Here is a 21,120-nt window from a genome sequence, read left to right as displayed (position 1 = left end):
ATAGGTCACTAGATTTAACTTTGGTTAAGGGCAGGAGATTATGGCATTCAAACCCTGCCACAGCTGTTGAGCATCCCTCATTGATTCCAGTAAAGTTGGGAATCTCTATTTCACCTGTGAGATGGCTTTCTGGAGACCTCTTGGAGCATTCTTGATCTCCAGGCTTGAATACCACTGATCTGGCTCTCAGCAAATTCCAGATTTCATGGTTCATCCAGGGCTTCTGATCGTGGTAAACCCTAAATGATTTTGTGGGGACACGCTCATTTACAATGGTTTTAATAAAATTTGTTATGAACCTGCTGTAGTCATTCAGATCCTCAGGCAATCCTGTAACTGTTTCTCTGGCTCCTACCTCTTAGCTGTCTTGATCTCTGGAGCCTTGCTTTTCAGGCTGTCTTTGTATGCAGGTAGTAGAAGTACAGCCAAATGGTCCAATTTGCCAAAATGCAGTCTCGGAAAGGAACAATAGACATTCCTTACCGTAGTGTAGCAGTGGTCTAGTTGGGATCTCTGGTGCAACAGGTTACGTGCTGGTGATAATTGGGCAGGTTTTCTTCAAACAGGTCTGGTCAAAGTCACTGACTATAATTTGAAATGCATTGAGATGGGCTGTTTCTTGCATGCAAACAACATCATGAAGTTTCGCGAGTGCTTGCTTATAATCGGCCACTTATAATGAGGTTACAGTCTGTTTTGCCAACAACTGTAACTCTCTTCAGCATCACCTTTCTCAGGAAGGTTTTGAGGTGAGTATCTGCACAGTCTTCCAAAATTGGTGCATCTAAAGATTATCTTTGCATTGCTGATGCTCTGCACACACACACACACACACACACACACACACAATGCAAAATGACATAGCTGGGTTTCATGCTTCTGACAGTTACTTGGAAATGGTTATGGAATTGTAGCCAGGAAGATGGATTCATTAAAAGTTATTTAACACATTTCTATGTTAACTTAAATTCATTGGGCGAAGCACTTGTGTGCAGTTCAATTTAGCACATCTGATGTTTTGTGGCATCACTTGCGCACCTAATGAAGGCACATTTCCTCCCATTCCATCAAAATATGGAGCCATTGGTTGCATCACAAAATAGACAAAGGGCATTTCATGTTGAGGTGTGAAATAAATCGTCTCCACTTTGATACTGATATCTTGCAGAATCCATTTACCAGCCTCAATTTTCAAAGCTAAGGATATCGGAACCCTTATTGCTAGTTGTTCCATCATTGTCTGCATATCAGTGCTGCCCACTGTGAGTGCTGCATCTTGCAATGGCACGGAGACAACCATTCCCCAGGGCTTATTCCGGGCTGACAATCCCCCGAGGGTGGGGATTGACTACACACAGTGAGCTGGCATGTTCCCTAACCCTTTTTCCCTTTGTCCATAGCAGATTTTCATCCAACTGGCTGCCTTCAAACTTCTCCCAATGATTAGTGTTCAAAAGTGTTGTAGTTGACAGTTTTGTATTCAGCCCCCCATTTCAGTACTTCATTCTGGGCGCAAATCATACAATTGCTATATTAACCAGTTTTTTTTTAAAAAAGCTGATTCTGCTCTTTCATATAATTGACATGGTCCAAGGTACCAAAAATGGGTGAAATCAATTTCACAGAATGTCTTCAGAGAAACCTTACATTGCCTAATAGATTTTGAAAGGCTTTTAATGTAGCGCTTTGTGCAAAGCTCAAAGATTTTGGGAGGTACTAACATATGTTGGATTCTACCCAGAATGTATATACCAGCTCTGTGGCTTCTTTACCAGCAGATGGTGGACTCCATTTGTCTCCAAAAAAGAATGAGGAATACTTGTGAAAATGTTAAAAGATCAGAACGGATGTATTTAAAGTTTTCATTCCAGGCACCTTCTGAGTCCTAGTATCTCTTATTTGTAATATTAAGGTGAAGGTTCACCAGGAGAAATCTGGTGAACACCCTTAATAATATTAAACAGTGATATAGAGTCCCTCCGGTGGCACTAATGTGATTTAGCATGGCTGATCAGGGCATTTTACATTGAAAATTCTAACAGATAAAAGGGATACTTGCTTTTTCCTCCTGTTTTGTCTTCTCCAGCTGGCACATTTACTTGGACAACAATGTGGCAGCAAGTCTATGCTTCAGTCTTTCTACTGCTTATTGCTGAGTAGTGCAGCATCTGATTAGAACTCCTGATCAAAGACTTTCCCTTTGTGGTTTGGTACTTTGGAAAATGCAAAAGAGATTTGGTCTCCAGAACAGTGGATCCTGGCTTTACAACAAAGGGTCTGGACAACACTGCATTGAGCTGCTGGCAACGGTGGAGGTGGATACGATAGGGTCTTTTAAGAGATTTTTAGGTAGGTACATGGAGCTTAGTAAAATAGAGGGCTATAGGTAAGGCTAGTAATTTCTAAGGTAGGGACACGTTTTGGGACTGTATTGTGCTGTAGGTTTTCTATGTTCTATGTTGCCGGAAAGCTTAACCTTGGCATCCCACTTTATTACTGGATTGAAACTAAGAGGCTGAAATAAGCCCAGTACAGGCACTGCATTTGGAAGCCTAGGAAGAAAGAAACCTTACTTTAGCATCTTTCGTAATCTCAACACAACCCAAAGTTGGACTGGAAAAATGGAATACTTTCATTCACAAAAATTGACCTAATAATCTTCAGATTCTAGAAGATGAAAAGCCAACTTGAGCACAATATGATTCTGCATACAGTTAGTGACAGAATTTAGTCTGCATGGTCCAGTGCTAGACATTAACTACGGGATTTGGAGAATTCACTTGGTCTTCAGATATTGCCTGGGATTAACTCAACCACTTTACATGATTTAAAACCAATAAGGAGGCATCCTTAAAATTTTTGTCTAAATTACATTATCAAATCTCTAGAACCTGAAATCAGCAGGTTTTCAGTTTTATCTCAAAAAAACAATGAAACCAATTGCTGAAGACAGTTGCTCAGAAATCTTGATTACTGTGGCTAGTGTGTTGGAATCACTGCTGAGTGGAACAAGGTATGTCTTTGATGAAAGGATAGAATACAGTCATATTTTACACCATGTTGTACTGCTCAAACTCTCCTTCCAGTGAAGACTCAAATTCAACCCATTTTTGGTAGAAGAATTGGTAAGAAGTGTTCAGGCAAGATATACAGTCTGGAATTGTTGACCATCCATGGTAGGTTCAGTAATCTGGTAACTGATCGTTGTAAGCGATTATCTGGTCAGACGGGACCTTTCATAAAGCACTTGTTCTTCCATATAGGGCAAAGCTCTAATGGACAGTGGTAGTCTTAGCTGACGAAGCAGCAGGAAGTTCAATAACATTTCTTTGTGAATAATTTGCATACAGATCCATAAGATCATAAGATAAAGGATAAGAATTAAGCCACTTGGCCCAAAAAGTCTTCTCTGCCATTCCATAATGGCTGATTTATTATCCCCCTCAACCCCATTCTCCTGCATTCTCTCCATGACCTTTGACATCCTGAATAATCAAGAACATATCAACCTCCACTTAAATATACCCAGTGACTTGGCCTCCACAGCCAACTGTGGCAATGAATTCCACAGATTTACTAGCATCTAGCTAATGAAATTCCTCCCCGTCTGTTCTCAATGGACATCTCTCTATTCTGAGGCTGTGCCTCTAGTCCTAGACTCCCTCACTATAGGAAACATCTCCACACCCTATAAATATTTGATAGAATTCAAGGATATGCCCCCTCATTCTTCTAAGCTCCAGTGAGTACAGTCCCAGAACCATCAGCTGTTAATCCTTGTATTTTCAGAATCATCTTGTGAACATCCTGTGGACCCTCTCAGAATCAGAATCACGTTTAATATCATGGGCACATGACATGAATTTGTTTTTTTGTGGCAGCAGGACAATGTAATATATAATGAAACTATAAATTACAATAATTAAATTAAACATGTAGTGCATAAAAATTTAAAAAACAGTGAGGTAATGTTCATGGGTTCATGTCCATTCAGAAATCTGACGGCAATGGGGACGAAGCTGTTTCTGAACTATTGAGTGTGCGCCTGTCGGGTCCTGCCATCCTTGCTGGTAGTATTGAAAAGAGTGCATGTTGTGGGTCCTTAATGATGGATGATGCCTTTTTGAGGCATTGCTTTGTGAAGGTGTCCTTGAAGCTGGGGAGGCTAGTGCCCATGATGGAGCTGGCTGAATTTACAACTTCCTGTATCTTTTTCCAATCCTGTGGAGATGGTGATGCAACCAGCTAGAATGCTCTTCATGGTATCTGTAGAAATTTGTGAGTGTCTTTGGTGACACATCAATTATCCTCAAACTCCTAAGGAAATACAGCCACTGTCATGCTTTCCTTGTAAGTGCATTAATATGTTTGGCCCAGGATAGATCCTCGGTCATGTTGGCACCCAGGAAATTGAAACTACTCACCCTTTCTACTTCTGATCCCTCAACTTCCCCTTCCTGAAGTCCACAATCAATTCCTTGGTCTTACTGAAGTTGAATGCAAGGTTGTTGTTGTGACACCACTCAACCAGCTGATCTCTGTCACTCCTGTATGCCTCCTCATCACCATCCGAAATTTTGTCAACAATAGTTGTGTCGTCGGCAGATTTATAGATGGTATTGAAGTGTGCCTAGCCACACAATTGTGGGTGTAGAGAGTAGAGCAGTGGGCTAAGCACGCATCCTTGAGATGCACCAGTGTTGACCGTCAGCAAGGAGGAGATGTTATTACCATTCCACATTGTACGTGGTCTCCCAGTGAGCAAGTCGAAGATCCAGATCCAGATCCAGAGGGAGGTACAGAGGCTCAGGTTTTGGAGCTTGCTGATTAGAATTGAGGATATGATTGTGGTGAACACTGAGCTGTCTGCAATCAATAAACAGCAGCCTGACGTAGGTATTATGATTGTCTAGGTGGTCCAAGGCTGAGTGGAGAGCCAGTAAAGGGCTGGAGAAAAAGGAATCTGATAGGAGTGGAGAGCGGACCATGGGAGAAAGGGAAGAAGGAGGGGCACGGGGGGTGGGGTGGGGGATGCTAAGCAGGTGAGAGGAAGAGATAAGATGCCAGAGTGAGGAACAGAAGAGGGAACGGGGAGGGGAAAAAAATTAACAGACAGAGAAATTGAAGCTTATGCCATCAGGCTGGAGACTATCTCGATGGATGCGAGGTGTTGCTCCTCTACCCTGAAGGTGGCCTCATCATGGCACAAGAGAAGACCATGGACTGACATGTCAGTAAAGGAATGGGGATAGGAATTAAAATGCTTGTCACTGGGAAATTCCACTTTTGGCAGCCAGAACAGAGGTGCTTGGCAAAGCCGTCCCTCAGTTCGTGTCAGGTATCACCAACATAGAGGAGGCCAAATTTATTGATTCTTGAAAGATCATATACACAAAATAAACCCCCAGTGTCCTCTTTATTAGGACACTGCTTTAATCAGCCAATCATGTGGCAGCAACTCAATGCATAAAAGCATGGTCATGAGATTCAGATGTCATTCAACCCAAACATCAGAATGGGAAGAAATGTGATCTAAGTGACTTTGACCATGGAATAATTGTTGGTGCCATACGAGATGATTTGAGTATCTCAGTAACTGCTGATCTCCTGGGTTTTCAACTCTCCAGAGTTTTCAGAGAATGGTGCAAAAAAAAACACCGACAAAAACCACCCACTGAGTGGCAGTTCTGTGGGCTTTGTTAATGAGAGAGGTCAGAGGAGAATGTGCATACTGGTTCAAGTTGACAGGAAAGTGACAGTAAGTCAAAAAACACGTTACAATAGTGGTGTGCAGAAGAACCCACTGAATGCGCACACTTCAAACCTTGGGCTATAGTAGCAGAAGACCACGAACATACACTCAGTGGCCAGTTTATTAGGTACAGGAGATACCTTATAAAGTGGGCACTGAGTGTATACAAATCACTGAAGTTACAGGCAATTAACAGCAGAGAAAAATTCTGATATTTCTAACAATATTATTTTAATAATACAGTATACGTGAAGCAAAGGCCAGGCTATCGGGCATTTTTCCTCATTTTCTATCCATGATATTGATTCTATAAGAAATAGAAAAGCATTGACTGAAATTCCAAACAAAACACACAAAATGCTGGTGGAACACAGCAGGCCAGGCAGCATCTATAAGGAGAAGCGCTGTCGATGTTTCGTGCCGAGACCTGTGTTCCACCAGCATTTTGTGGGTGGTGTTTGAATTTCCAGCATCTGCAGATTTCCTCGTGTTTGTGCCTGAAATTCTAATTACTTAGTCCAATGGACTTGCTTAAATCAATGGGTTTTTGGAATGGGAGTTAGCTGATTAATGATAATCCCGAAGGCAACCAGACCCCAGTCTCTCAAAGTTCACATGCCAAGCTGATCCAGCTTGTGTCAGCATTCCTGGATAATTTCCCCTTCCTAATAGAAGAGCAATGGGCTAAATCATTAAATTGTCTATTATCTTCATAAATTATTGAGAAGACTCAGCCTGACTCAGATAACTAATACAGAACTATCTGCTACTTTGCTATTGTGCCTTGCAAGAACTCCTAACTTCATAGAATTGAAGCAACAACTCATTTTGGAAGGATATGTAATGATAAGGTAATGTATGCCACAGAGCAGCTGAAACAGCATTTTTGAAAAATCAACTATTTTTGCTGTCTTCCCATGGGCATGATTTCCTAAGCAGAAGTAATTTTTCATATTATAGGACTATATAGCTTGTGAATAAGTGGATACATCTGACAATCAAATAAAGTTTTAAAGTCACTTTATTACCCTTTTCAATCATTAATTTGTGTATCTTGACATAGATTTAATTAATCAGAAGTGATCTCTACAAGTACCTCACCTTTTTCAAGTAACTGGTGTATAATGGTGTTCACCTCACTAACATATTCAAACTCTAAGGTTAAAACTCCTGGGTTAAGACAGAACATAACTGCTAAAAAAAATATTGTAATTCTGATTATCTGCCAATAAACCACACTGAAAAGCAGATGCTTTGCCATCTGGCGTACCTGGTGATACTTCTCATGCTTCCTAACCCCACAGTCCCACCAGCCCACATTATGTTGAATGTCACTGGGTCTCCAATTATCAACTGCTGAGACTTATTGGGTCTGGGGTTCTGGTACTCCCCTGAATCGCATGAAGTTAAATGGAAAATTTGTTATTATAATCACTGATATAATCAAAAACTAATTGAAAGTGTATTGGGGAATTAGTATCAATAACATACAACAGTTTTGAACACCCAAAGTCATGGATATTTCACTTCCAAAAAATAATTAGAAAGGTTCTATTTAGGAGAACTGCAGGACTGAACTGAGAAAAGTCTAACTTTTCATTGAAGTGCACCACACTTGAATACATTTCCTGTACTTAGATACTGCGTATCTTTGCATTCATTTTATACCAATGTCTTTTCTGTCAGATGTTTGCTCAATAGCATCACAGTTCCAAATCTTCACAGACCATCTTCTTTCATGTCCTTTATTCTAATGGACTTTTTATATCAGTTGCTGTCTATAAGTGGATAACTACAAGAGAACAGAAACCCAAATCCTGTTCCCTGAAGTGCAATGCTTAATGTTAACCCTCATTCTGTTGTTGTTTCCTTCCATCTGAATACTTACGGATTTCATTACCCTATTAAATGGGATACTTGCCAAGTGTTTCTTAGAAGCTAAAATATGGATTTTTTAAAAAAAAACATTGTTAAAGGAACAGGGAATTTCTATCAAGTGAGTGTTCCAGATTTTAGTCTTCCACTGAGGCCTTGTATGATTCAGAATCAGAATTAATATCACCGCCATACGTTGTGAAATTTGTTGGCCTTGTGGCAGCAGTACAATGTAATACACAGCAATGGGGGGGGGGGGGTGGAAATAAAATTGATGAACGGATGGATGGAGTTAGCTCATGGGTTCAATGCCCATTCAGAAATAGGATGGTAGAGGGGAAGAAGCTGTTCCTAAATCGCTGAGTGTGCACCTTCAGGCCCCTGTACCTCCGTCCTGATGGTAGCTATGAGAAGAGGACATGTCCTGGGTACAATCCCCTCTCATTTACAAAGGGGTAATAATTTAAAGATCAGTGTCAACAGAAACCAGAAAGGTGATTAAGAACAGGTTGGGGTGGCCAACCAGGGTATCCTGATACCTTTACTGAGCCAAGGAACCCAGCTGAATTATTGAATTGCATTGATTTTATTCCTGACATCCTTCACATACATGAGTAAAAATCTTTACATTTCCATCTAAATGTGCAATCATAGTAATTTATAATAAATATAATAGTCAATGTAATACAGAGTACACTTAAAATCAGCGTGAGTTCATCAGTCAGATGGCCTGGTGGAAGAAGCTGTCCTGGAGCCTGTTGGTCCTGGCTTTTATGCTGCGGTACCACTTCCCAGATGGTAGCAGCTGGAATAGATTGTGGCTGGGATGGTTTGGGTCCCCAATGACCCTACGGGCCCTTTTCACACACCTGTCCTTGTAAATTTCCTGAATCATGGGAAGTTCACAACTACAGATGCGCTGGGCTGTCCGCACCACACTCTACAGAGTCCTGCAATTAAGGGAGGTACAGTGATGCAGCCAGTCAAAGTGCTCTCAGTTGTGTCCCTGTAGACAGGATTTGGGGGCCCATACCAAACTTCCTCAACCGTCGGAGGTGAAAGAGGTACTGTTGTGCCTTTTTTACCACACAGCTGGTGTGTACAGACCACGAGGTCCTCAGTGACATGGATGCCGAGGAACTTATAGCTGTTTACCCTCTCAACCCCAGATCCATTAATGTCAATAGGGGTTAGCCCATCTCCATTCATCCTGTAATCCACAACCAACTCCTTTGTTTTTGTGACATTGAGGGAGAGGTTGTTTTCTTGACACCACTGTGTCAGAGAGATGACTTCTTCCCTGTAGGCCACCTTGTTAATTGTTTGAGATAAGGCCAATCAATGTAGTGTCGTGGGCAAATTTAATTAGCAGACTGGAGCTGTGGGTGGCGATACAGCCATGGGTATACAGGGAGTAAAGGAGGGGACTCAGTACAATGCCCTGAGGGGCTCCTGTGTTGAGAGTCAGAGGGGTGGAGGTGAGGGAGCCCACTCTTACAACCTGCCGGCGATCTGACAGGAAGTCCAGGATCCAGCTGCACAAGGCAGGGTCAACGCTGAGTTCTCTGAGCTTTCTGTCGAGCCCAGATGGAACTATGGTGTTGAATGCTGAACTGTGGTCCAAGAACAGCATTCTCACATAAGCATCCTTCTTCTCCAGATGTGTAAGGACATATATAGAGCAGTGGTTATTGTGTCATCCATAAATAATATGCAGCGGAGGGGCAGATAGCTATGTTAGGCATTGACTGCAATTTTACCATTTGGGAACGAAGTTAGGTGTTCCATTCCCTTCCAAAGGAATATCAGTTGGAAGAAGTGGACTGGGACCAGAACAGTCCCAGAATAAGCCTTTTGTTGTTCTTCTACTTGACATTGCTTGTTCAGCCAGCACCAGATGCCTCTTTCGGAGCTCACAAGGAATTTTTTTTGGGTTCCAAGCAGTTTTTCTGATTGAGTGAAATTGCCAAAATCTAAGACCACGCCTCCCCCCCCCCCGAAAGTTGAGCCCAGCAGATAATTTTCTCATCAGTCTTGACCAATGACCCATTTTTCCCCAGCTGATCCACTGATCATCTGCTTTTCCCTATCAGGTTCAGTTGCACAACTGGCCCACGTTAAAGACGAGAATTCAAAGAATTAAAATTGCTTCAATGTCACACTGCATAGAATTCAGCACACTTGCCTCATTAACTGCCCACTCAATTCCTAATGCAGTTATGGAGTTGCTAAATATCAGCAGGGTCATATACAGGAATAAAATTGATCCTACATTTGCCAAATCCACTTGGAAGTTGCCAGGCTATACAGCAAATAAAGGCTATCAAGCAGGCCAATTTCACACGTGTAACTCATATTCCACCAACGCACAAAGGTCTGTATGACAAAGTACAAGATCATGCAACTCAGTGGTGAGTTTTTTTAATCTCACCTTGTGATTTATTTACTTTACGTTTAATATAGTTTACAGGTATTTGACAACACAACGACACAAATGGATCGTGCCTCAAAATGGAAGAAAATGGTAATACAAATTTGTGCTACCTATGCCTGAACACATTGATATTGCAGTCACCTGATGACCTATACTGGCTCTGGTCACATTTTAAAATATTCATCCCCATTTTCAAATCCCTTTGTGCTCATGCTTCCTCACCCCTGCAATCCCATTCAACCTGGCAGTACTTTGAGATATTTGTGTTTCTCCAGACTTGGCCTTGCAGCTTTATTAGGGCCAGTGGTTGTCAAGGCTATGTGCTAGAATTTCTTCCTTAACCTCTGCCTCTACCATCATTTCTCCTCTACAACACAAGATCAAACCTAGCCCCTAAACCAATTTAATTTTCTTGACAGTCTCAAGTTTTGTTCACAACTTTTCTCTTATCTTGGGATATTTTACCACACTAAAGGTAATAAATTAATAAAAACTGTTGTTGTATGGATGAAATTGTTGACAGCTTTCCACAGTCCATAACTCTGGTGACTGAATGGGAACAGAGGAAAATTAGCATATTAAAAACACAGAGAGCTTTATACTGCTTAAGTGCTGCATTTCAATGTGAAGACATATTTTGCAGACCAGCTTGACGTTCCTGTCTGATCCATAGAACTTGAAATGTTCAGCTTTCAGTTTAGTTTGGATATTTTTGGCTGTTAAAAAGTACTTCATTCAAGAGCTGCATCAATTTTTGGTTTCTATTAAGCACAACTAAATTGGTATTATCTACAGACTATGTCTGGCTCTACTTAAGTACTTCTTTAAAAAAAATCATTACCTTCCTTTAAGTAATCTGAAATATCACCCCATTTCTGCCCACAGTTCCCATCTTCCTGCCCCTTAAACCACCTGACTGGCATTGACCACTGCACCCACAAGCAGGGTTGTTTCTTCATCTGGATCAGGGATTCCCAAGCTGGGGACCACAGACCCCTTGGTTAAAGGCGGTGGTCCATGGCATAAAAAGAGGTTTGGAACCCATGATCTAGATGAGATTTGGAAACTAAGTGCAGCAGTCTTAAAATGGACAGAATGAAAATGCAAATTCTGCATGATTGACATTTATTGCTGACACTGAGCTTAATCAGTTAAAAACAAAATTATGCAAACTTTAGTGACAATACAGAAGATCAGTTTAGTGATCAATGCACAATTGAACTTAGCATGATGCTTCAGTACATATTTATAATCATATCCCCTGCAGCAAAGCAATCAATCATCATGAAGAGGTACACAAATATATATTTTTGATGTTTAAAAATACTTGAATATAACTTTTACCTGTAGGCACAGATTAAGGACTAAACCAACAAATAATGTATTACTAGTACAGCATGTCACAATGTTCAGATTTTACAGTATGACTGGAGTTAATTAGTTTATCACTTCCTAGTGGAATCAATGCCTCTGATTGAGGTATACAGGCACCTTACCACTAAACCAGCTTATTTTAAAGTACACAGGGGTATCCACATCATCTGGAGTATTCCTCATAACTAGAATCCAATTTTCCAGCTCTGCCCATAAATTACTAAAGAGTGGAAATAGTGGCCAAGGGATGCAACTCAGAATCCATACAGTGTGGAAAATTGTACTGGGATCAAGTTCTCACCCTTAAGGCCATAATATATTTTTGTATTATACTGGCCTCAAAATTTTCAGAGGTTCCAAATTTAAACTTAAGCTGAATGCCACATTATACTTGCTCTTTGCTCTATTTGATCAATTGGAATATGTTCCTTGGGTTGTGGCAGCTCTGCAGAGTTCCAGTTTATTCAGCAAACTGTAGTACTTTACTTTAATCCTTGAAACAAAAGTAGAAAGCTTTTGTAGTCCAGTGTATACTGAGGGTCAGAAAGTTACTTCTGATATTATTTCCAGCTGAGTAAATATCACAATACTGAAATTCGGTTTTATACCAATTAGGGGAACATAATTGTTAACCAGCTAGTGATAACCTCAGCAGATTCTAGTCTTTGCAGTGCTGGCTGCTTCACGATAATTTTAGCAGCATCAATGTTCCTCAAGTACAACACTTATGCTGTCCAGGATTGTCCAATATCTCCAGAAATGTCTCTTTTTATGTTAGCTTTCCAGCATCTGAAGTTTTGTTTTGCTTTAGATCTGTGTACTTCATGTTCAATTCTACCATTGCTCATCAAAGGGCTTTTTTGTACATCATCAATAATATTAAAACTTTGTCTAATAATGTGTTGGGAGCAAAAAAATTAATATTTCAGACTCTGTGTAGAATTTCTCATTGCTAACAATTTCCTGACATGAGAACTTAGCATGCACATAAAGCTAACATTTCTGAAGATATCAAGAAGCAACAGGTCCTGTTGAAGAGTTTTGGCTCAATATGTCCCTTTTCCTCCACAGATACGTACTAGCTGACCCGAGTTTTTGCTCTCCAGATTACAGCATCTGGAGTCTCTCTGACTCTATGAAGCAAAATGAACTCTCTGAACACCATAATCTTTAAGTCATTCTAGAAACAATATTGACGAGGAGGCATGAAGTAGAAAAACATGGAAACATACAGTCAGCAGAGTTAAGAAGACGCAGTTAAAATGAAATAGAGGAACTGGCTAATGAATCAATGGGTTCAATAGGTCAATCGGTACATTTAATGTCAGAGAAATGTATACAGTATACATCCTAAAATTCTTTTTCCTCGCAACCACAAAAACAGAGAAGTGCACCAAAGAATGGCTGACAGTTAAACATTAGAACCCCAAAGCCCCTCCAACTCCCCCTCCCACGCATAAGCAGCAGCAAGGCAACACACCGCCACCAGCAAAAAAGCATCAGCACCCTCCACTCAAGACAGCAACAAAGCATCAATAAAGACGGACTTGCAGTACCCCAAAGACTACTTGTTCACTCGGTAATTTGACATACCACAGACACTCACTCTCTCTCTAAGGGAAAAAAAGTGTCCCTGTGTTCCCAAATCTTTGATGTCTTCCTTTTCACTTGAAATAGCTCATTCCATTTTAACTGACAATGTTATCAAACATTATTGGAGTCTTTATGGTTACACTGTTGTCCCACTCAAAGCTTCAAAGAATTTTCAGTGAAAGTAGCTTCTAACACTTATGGTGATACTATTACTTTAAATGGACCTACCTCATTTAATTCTATTTAATTACTCACATAAAATATCCTTGACCCTGATGTGCACCTATTTTATCTTATGTTATGTCTATATGAAATTTATTTCATGTGACATTTGTCAGAATAATTATATATTTGGCACTGCTGAGCACACTGATCTGAATAACAGGTCCAATGATAAGCTTTGTTTCAAAAGGAATCCTGTCATGAATTCAAAAGGTTTGTTTGATACAAACCATTTATCAAATTAATTATTCAGTAATAATGAAAATTAGAAATAAAACCAGACTTTGCAAGGCATTTATATAACGATACTCTTGCCCTGATAACTGTATTGTGCTAAATATTTGATCACTCTGATACATACACTGTACAGAATGAAATAGATTTTAAATCTGTTCTGTTATGAAAATTAATAATGTAGTTGGATTTTTATTGAGACATATTTCAAAATTAAATAACATGAACTCTGTGAATACAATTTGTCAGTCAGGCCAACATGCTAAGCAGTAATGAAGAACCACATTTGGTACATCTTAAGTAACTTTATCAACAGTGCTCAATTGTTCCCTCGTTGCTGTTGTTGAGTGCCGTCAAGTCACCATCGACTCAACGATAGTGTAGTAGGCCATAGGGGTTTTGTGGAAAGATACAGAAGTAGATTGTTAGGCTTTTCTTCCATGCAGATACTTCTGCTGCTCAGAATGGGATCCGGTTGGATTTGAACTCAGGACCATCTGCCTTGGAGTCCAGTACCCATGCCACTACACCACTATTTGGCCTTGGACAATAATTAAGCTCTACATTCCATTTTATTGACTTCTAAATAACAGCTTCTAACTTCGATTGATTGAGGTAATTATTTAACAAGCCATGAGCTGTTTCCACACAGAGGAATTCACATTAAGACTCGTACTGGGAGATGTTTCTTAAATGTTATCCTTTCTACATGTTCCAAGTTACCAAACATGAGTCTACAAGACCCTGCACTTCTGTACTGACTATGCACAGTGCTTTATCAAGATCCGGGCAATTTGCTCATGTCTTCTGCCTTTGATCAATTTAGTTACAGAACTGTGTATCAGTGATTTACGATTGATTCTTCAAGACACAATCAATCAGGGAGAGAACTAAAATGAATGACTAATGGAATCAAATTCAGTTACAATTTCATGTTAATTCTCATTACGTAGAATCACCAGTATTGATCTGGGACCGAGGTGAATTTAATTAACTTTCACCACCAGCTGTATAAATGAACAGTACAGGGAAAAGTGAATAACTTACTTCAAGATTTTGGGCCACTATTCTTGGTATACCCATTTTATGGATGGGCTTTAGATCAACAAGGAAAAAAAACGTACTCGTTTTGCTATTGATCAATCTGAAATGTTTCATCAACTCAAATGGAAAAACAAATCTGTGGTTTTATCATACCGGCATTGTTCTGATCAAAGGCAACTCTTTGTCTCCCATCTCGGCTCACTGCTTGATTTTTCTGGTACGAAGGTGAAGGAGGAGGAGAATTTAAGAGCAAAGCAGCTGCCATCACAGTCTCCTGTTTCAACAGAACACAACGAGATTTCAGTTCAGCTCCGCAGAAGCAAATGTTCATATTTCAGCCAACAGGTGTACAAAACTATGACTAATTGCCTCAATGATCATTCAAAAAAACCTACAATTTATTTCATTTCCCACCCACTGCAAGTATACTTGAAGACAAAAGGGAAAACAGATTTGAGGTATAAACTTGGTGAGAGGCAAATATCACACCGTACTGACTTTGAACTCTGCGCTGGTGTCCCATTCCATTTGGAATAATGGGGATAGAGATTTTTCAGAAGGTGCTGAAAAGTGTGCATTTATATACAAAACATAGCTGGATACAGGAATGGACTTAATTACATGGTGAAGAGTTGCATCATCATATAAGGTTAAAGTTATTAGCTTGTGATTACTAGAGGATGATATTTGCTGGGCATGAACACCATCTAGAGCAGGCAAAGAGAAAGTAGCATACAAAGATTTTTGAAGTCATCTAGGCCCACATCTTACCCCATCTTTCCCTGCCCACCAATCCTTGAAATGCCTTCCTCAAGTCAATTAAATGTGGCAGATGGAATTACATGCTAGCACTTGATGGCATATGGTGTTACTATCCAGCCTATTCTAAGTGTTGTACTAACTGCTTGCTAACTGGGTGGGACACTTAGCCATAAAGTAGAAACTGCAATTTTGGAAAGGGTGTGTTCTCTCAATCATGACAACGAACCTGGCCATCTGCTCTTCCCAAAACCTGCTAATCTTCCAGTGCAAGTTGCACAACTAAATGCTGCAGTCTGTCATATTTTAAAATCCGGGCCAACAGGCTAAGCAGTGCACTGAGGTTTGATACTTCTGCGAAGTCATTGTGGGAAGTGGTCAGTTTATATCCATTCCACTTTTGGACACCAAAATATTTGAAATTGCGCATAAATTATTTGGGCTTGTTGCTCATGGAATCTACATATTAAAAAAGGCTGATGTCATGCTGATATAATGCAAATCCTGCTGACAAATGTAGGGATAGACCTTGTACTATGAATACAAATATGTCCTGAATTACAGAAAATTGCTCATGAACTGATAGGATATCAAGTGCAAATCTTCGCCAACGTAACTTGAATTGCATAAAGGTGGTTAGTCCCTGGGGTCTGACTAGCTGTATCTTAAGATCTTATGCTATAGAACCCTTAGCAATAGCATTTCGAGAATCTAAGGACATTTTTGGTATACTAAGGGAAGGTATGACTCATAAAATTTCGTTATACGCTGATGATATTTTACTTTTTATCTCCAACACTGAAACTTCTTTACCTTCGGTTCTTTCTTTAATTTCCCAGTTTAGTTCTTTTTCAGGATATAAGCTGAACTTACATAAAAGTGAGCTATTTCCTTTAAATGACCTAATGTCATCAAATGCCAAATTTCCGTTCCAAGTTGTTACAAGTCAATTTACATATCTAGGTGTAACAATTACTAAAAACTTCCAAGAATTTATTTAAAGAAAACTTAAACCCCTTATTGAATTATGTGAAAAAGACACTTTCTAAATGGTCTCCTCTTTCTTTATCCCTAATTGGCCGAATTAATTCGATTAAAATGAAGATTCTTCCTAAATTTTTATATCTTTTTCAGGCCTTACCTATTTTTATTCCTAAGACCTACTTTGATACTTTAGATTCAATTTTAACATCTTATATTTGGAATAACAAACAAGCTCATTTAAGTAAAGTTTACCTACAAAGAAATAAAGAGATGGGTGGATTAGCCCTACCCAATTTTAGGTTTTACTGTTGGGCTGTCGATTTAAGGAATATTACTTTCTGGTCCTATTATATTTATCGTAAAGATTGCCCATTATGGGTCTCCTTAGAAGTTAATTCTATAAAAAAATTCCTCTATTGTCTCTCTTCTTGGATCATACTCTTCTTTTTCAGCAAATAAAATAACAGATAACATAATTGTTAAGCAAACTTTAAGGATTTGGTCTCAATTTAGGAAATTTTTTGGTTTAGCGAATTTTTCATTATCATCTCCCATTCTCCTTAATTTTTTTTTTATCCTTTCCATGACTGACAAAGTCTTTAAGGATTGGGATGAACTAGGTATTAAGTGTTTTTGGGACCTATTTATCTCAGGATCTCTTGCTTCATTTGACCAATTGTCAACTAAATTTGCACTCCCAAAAACACATTTTTACAGATACCTTCAAATTAGAGATTTCTTACGTTTCCAATTAACTACTTTTCCTATAGGTCCTGATAAAAATTTACTGGACGATCTTTTAAATTTAAAACCTTTTGTTAATGGTTCTGTTACCGGTATCTATAACTTGTTGATTGATTCTAGACAAGACATTTTAGATAAAATAAAAAAAAGCTTGGGAGGATGACCTAAATTGTCAGATTTCTGATGATAGATGGAATAAAATTCTTTAACGGGTTAATAAATCATCTTTCTGTGTTTGTCATTCTCTTCTACAATTTAAAGTGGTTCATAGAGCTTACATTTCTAAACAGAAGCTCTCCAGTTTTTACCCGAATGTTTCTCCACTTTGTAATAAATGCAACTCTGCTGATGCCTCTTTAATTCATATGTTTTGGTTTTGCCCTAAAATTGAAAAGTTCTGGCGGGAAGTATTCCATACCTTCTCACAACTTTTTAGGGTCCAATTTGACCCAAATCCCCTTACTGCCTTGTTTGGTATTATTGCAAATGAAGATATAACTTAAAATACTCCTAACCTACAGGTTTTAGTTTTTACCTCTGTTTTAGCAAGAAGAGCAATCTTGCTTAAATGGAAGGAGTCTACCCCTCCTACACGTCTTCAATGGCTACGTGATATTATGTCTTATTTAAATTTAGAAAAGATCCGCTGCTCAGTCTTAAATTCGAAACAATCTTTTTATGATATCTGGGGACCTTTCCTAAATTACTTCTCCAATTTATAAAGTTTAACAGTGCACAGACTTTTAGGTATATTTTTATCTTCTCTTCTTAAGCGAATATGTTTTTTTTCTAATTGTCCATTATCATCCATCAGCTGTTTTCTTTGGTAGTTGGTAGGGGGTTGATTTTTTTTAATATAAAAAATTTCTTTTATGATATATGACCTATCTTTAAATTTTTGATTACAGAGTGGTATACCTTTATGTGTTATGCTATAACATTTTGATCAATTTTATTACAATATATGAATGTACACAAGTTATGTTGAGATGTATCTATGTGTTGCACTCTGTAAATCTTGTTTTTTTTCTTCTGAATAAAAATATTGTAAAAAGAAAAGATCTTATGGGAAGCAGGAGAGGAGATTGGTGGGGGATTGGCAGAGACTTCTGTATCTTCATTAGCCAGGTGTGAGGTACTGGGAAACTGGAGGAGAGCAGGCATTGTGCCCTTTTTAAGGAGGACTGAGCCAGGGAATAAGCCACTGAGCCCTGCAACAATGGTGTTAAAGTTTACTGGAAGTGAGTCTGAAAGACATGAATAGGAATCGTCAGGATGGCTTTGTGCATTGGAACATATTTCACTAATCTGGTTTAGTAATTCATTTGAGGAGGACTGACGAGGGCACAGTTGCAAACGTCGCTTGCAAATCCTTTGACAAAGTCCCGCATAGGAGTCTGGTCAGGAATGTTGAACAAGTGGGATCCAGGGTGAATTAGAAAATTGTGTTGATGGCAGGAAACTAAGATGGGTGAGGATTGTTGCTCAGAATGTAGATCTGTAATCAGTGGTATGCCACAGGGAGCGGTACTGGGTCCTTTATTATTTATCATATACATTAATAATGCAGATAAGAATATAGATGTAATAATTAGTAAGTTTGCAAATAACACCAACATTGTTGGTATAGTGGACAAGGGAAAGGCATATTGAATACTTGGACAAATATAGTAATGTATTTTGGCAAGTTAAAACAGGGCAAGACACTGTGAATGTCAGGACCTTAACAAATGAGAACCCAGGTGCCCAAGATGGTAAGGAAGGCCTATATGTATCCTGATACAGGGTCTCAACCAAAATGTCTATGATCCTTCTGCCTCAAGAGACGGTGCATGACCCTCTGAGTTGCTCAATTAGTTTGTGTTTTTGCTGAGGAAGGTGAATAGCAAGTTTGACTTCAATGGCCAAGCAATGACTTTAAGAGTTGGAATGATATGATACAGTTGTAGAAAACATTGATTTGGTTGCTGTAGAATGTTAGATAGATAGATAGATAGATAGATACTTTATTCATCCCCATGGGGAAATTCAACTTTTTTTTCCAATGTCCCATACACTTGTTGTAGCAAAACTAATTACATACAATACTTAACTCAGTAAAAAAATATGATATGCATCTAAATCACTATCTCAAAAAGCATTAATAATAGCTTTTAAAAAGTTCTTAAGTCCTGGCGGTTGAATTGTAAAGCCTAATGGCATTGGGGAGTATTGACCTCTTCATCCTGTCTGAGGAGCATTGCATCGATAGTAACCTGTCGCTGAAACTGCTTCTCTGTCTCTGGATGGTGCTATGTAGAGGATGTTCAGAGTTTTCCATAATTGACCGTAGCCTACTCAGCGCCCTTCGCTCAGCTAAGAACATGCAGTTCTGGTCACTGCACCAGAGTAAGAATGTGATTAAACTACAAAAGTGCAGAAAAAGCATGTCCTGAGCTATGTATATTTCAATGCAAGAAGTGTGTCGTAGGAAAAGCAGATGAGCTCAGGGCATGGATCAACATGTTGAATTATGATAATGCAGCCATTAGTGAATCTTGGTTACAGGAGGGGCAGGACTGGCTGCTCAATATTCCAGGGTTCTGCTGTTCTAGAAGCGACAGAGCAGGAGGGATTAAAGGGAGCGGGGTGGTGTTACCAGTCAGGAAAACGACACTCAGTGCTCAGTCAGGACGGACTGAAGAACTCGTCTAAGGAGGCTTTATGGGTGAAAATGAAGAATAAGAAAGGTATGACCAAGTATGGGTCAATATTACAGACCACTCAACAATCTGCAGGATTTAGGGGAACAACTTTGTAGAGAGATCACAACTGCTGTAAGAAACAGAAGGTTGTTTTAGTAGGCGATTTTAAGACAGGATGAGCTGCCTCAACTACTATTGCCTCTGTGACTGGTGGAGTGCCACAGGGACTAGTCTTGGTCCATTGTTGTTTGTCATCTGTATCACTGATCTGGATAATCATGTGGCTAACTGGATCAGCAAATTTGCAGATGATTCCAAGATTGGGGGAGTAGTTGACAGTGAGGAAGGCTATCATGGCTTGCAGAAAGATCTGTATCAGCTGGAAAAATTGGCTGAAAAATGACAGGTGGAATTTAATGCAAATATGTGCGAAGCATTGCACTTTGGGAAGACCAACCAGGGGAGGCCTTACACAGTGAATGGTAGGGCACTGAGGAGTGCTGTAAACAAAAGGATCTGAGAGTATAGGTCCATAATTCATTGAAAGTGGCGTCATAGATAGGGTTGTAAATAGAGCTTTATGCATGTTGGCCTTCATTAATTAAAGTATTGAGTCCTGCAGAAGGGTCTCAGTCCAAAACATTGACTGTACTCTTTTTCATAGATGCTGCCTGGCCTGCTGAGATCCTCCAGCATTTTGTGTGTTTATTGAGTGCAAGAGATGGGATTTTATGTTCAAGTTGTAAAAGACACTGGTGAGGCCTAACTTGGAATACTGTGTGTAGCTTTGGTCACCTACCTACAAGAAGGATGTTATCAAGGTTGAAAGAGTACACAGAAAAATTTTACAAGGATGTTGTTGGGAGTGAAAGACCTGAGCTATAGCAAAATATTGAATAGGTTAGGATTTCATTCCTTGGAACATGGAAGATAGAGGTATACAGAATTATGAGGGGTATAGATATGGTAAATGCAAGCTGGCTTTTTCCACTGAGGTTGGATGGGATTACAACTATAGAGGTCATGGAACGAGCTACCAGCACAAGTGGTGCATGCGAGCTTGATTTCAACATCTAAGAGAAGTTTGGATAGAAACATGGATAGTAGGGGTATGGAGGGTTATGGTCCCGGTGCAGGTCGATAGGAGTAGGCAGTTTAAATGGTTTCAGCATGGACTAGATGGGCCGATAGGCCTGCTTCTGTTCTCTATGTCTCTATAACTCAATGACTAAAATATTCACAAGGATGTTGCCTCAATTGAAGAACTTCAGTTATCAGCAAAGGTTGAACATATCTGATCTGGAGCGAAGGAGGCTTAGAGGTGACTTGTTAGAGTTATATACAATAGAAATAGCATCTGTTTCCCCATGGTAGGAGCTCAATGATTTTTAAGCGTGCTTTGAAAGGAAGAATAACACTAA

At 39.4% G+C, this 21,120-nt stretch overlaps 1 protein-coding gene across 4 annotated transcripts in view; it reads right to left on the bottom strand.

Moving 5' to 3' along the window:
- reps2 (RALBP1 associated Eps domain containing 2) overlaps window positions 1–21,120 on the bottom strand; it is a 205,703-nt gene that overhangs the window by 87,601 nt on the left and 96,982 nt on the right. For all 4 annotated transcript variants that reach the window (XM_073045841.1, XM_073045842.1, XM_073045843.1 and 1 more), the window contains one exon: window positions 14,682–14,802. In XM_073045841.1, the coding sequence (XP_072901942.1) occupies window positions 14,682–14,802 (121 nt within the window). The remainder of the gene's footprint in view (window positions 1–14,681; window positions 14,803–21,120) is intronic.

The sequence above is a fragment of the Hemitrygon akajei genome, chromosome 5 (genome assembly GCF_048418815.1).
Source record: "Hemitrygon akajei chromosome 5, sHemAka1.3, whole genome shotgun sequence".
Lineage (NCBI taxonomy): Eukaryota > Metazoa > Chordata > Chondrichthyes > Myliobatiformes > Dasyatidae > Hemitrygon > Hemitrygon akajei.
The sequence above is the reverse complement of the archived record's forward strand: the minus strand, read 5'-3'. Positions and strand labels throughout refer to the sequence as shown.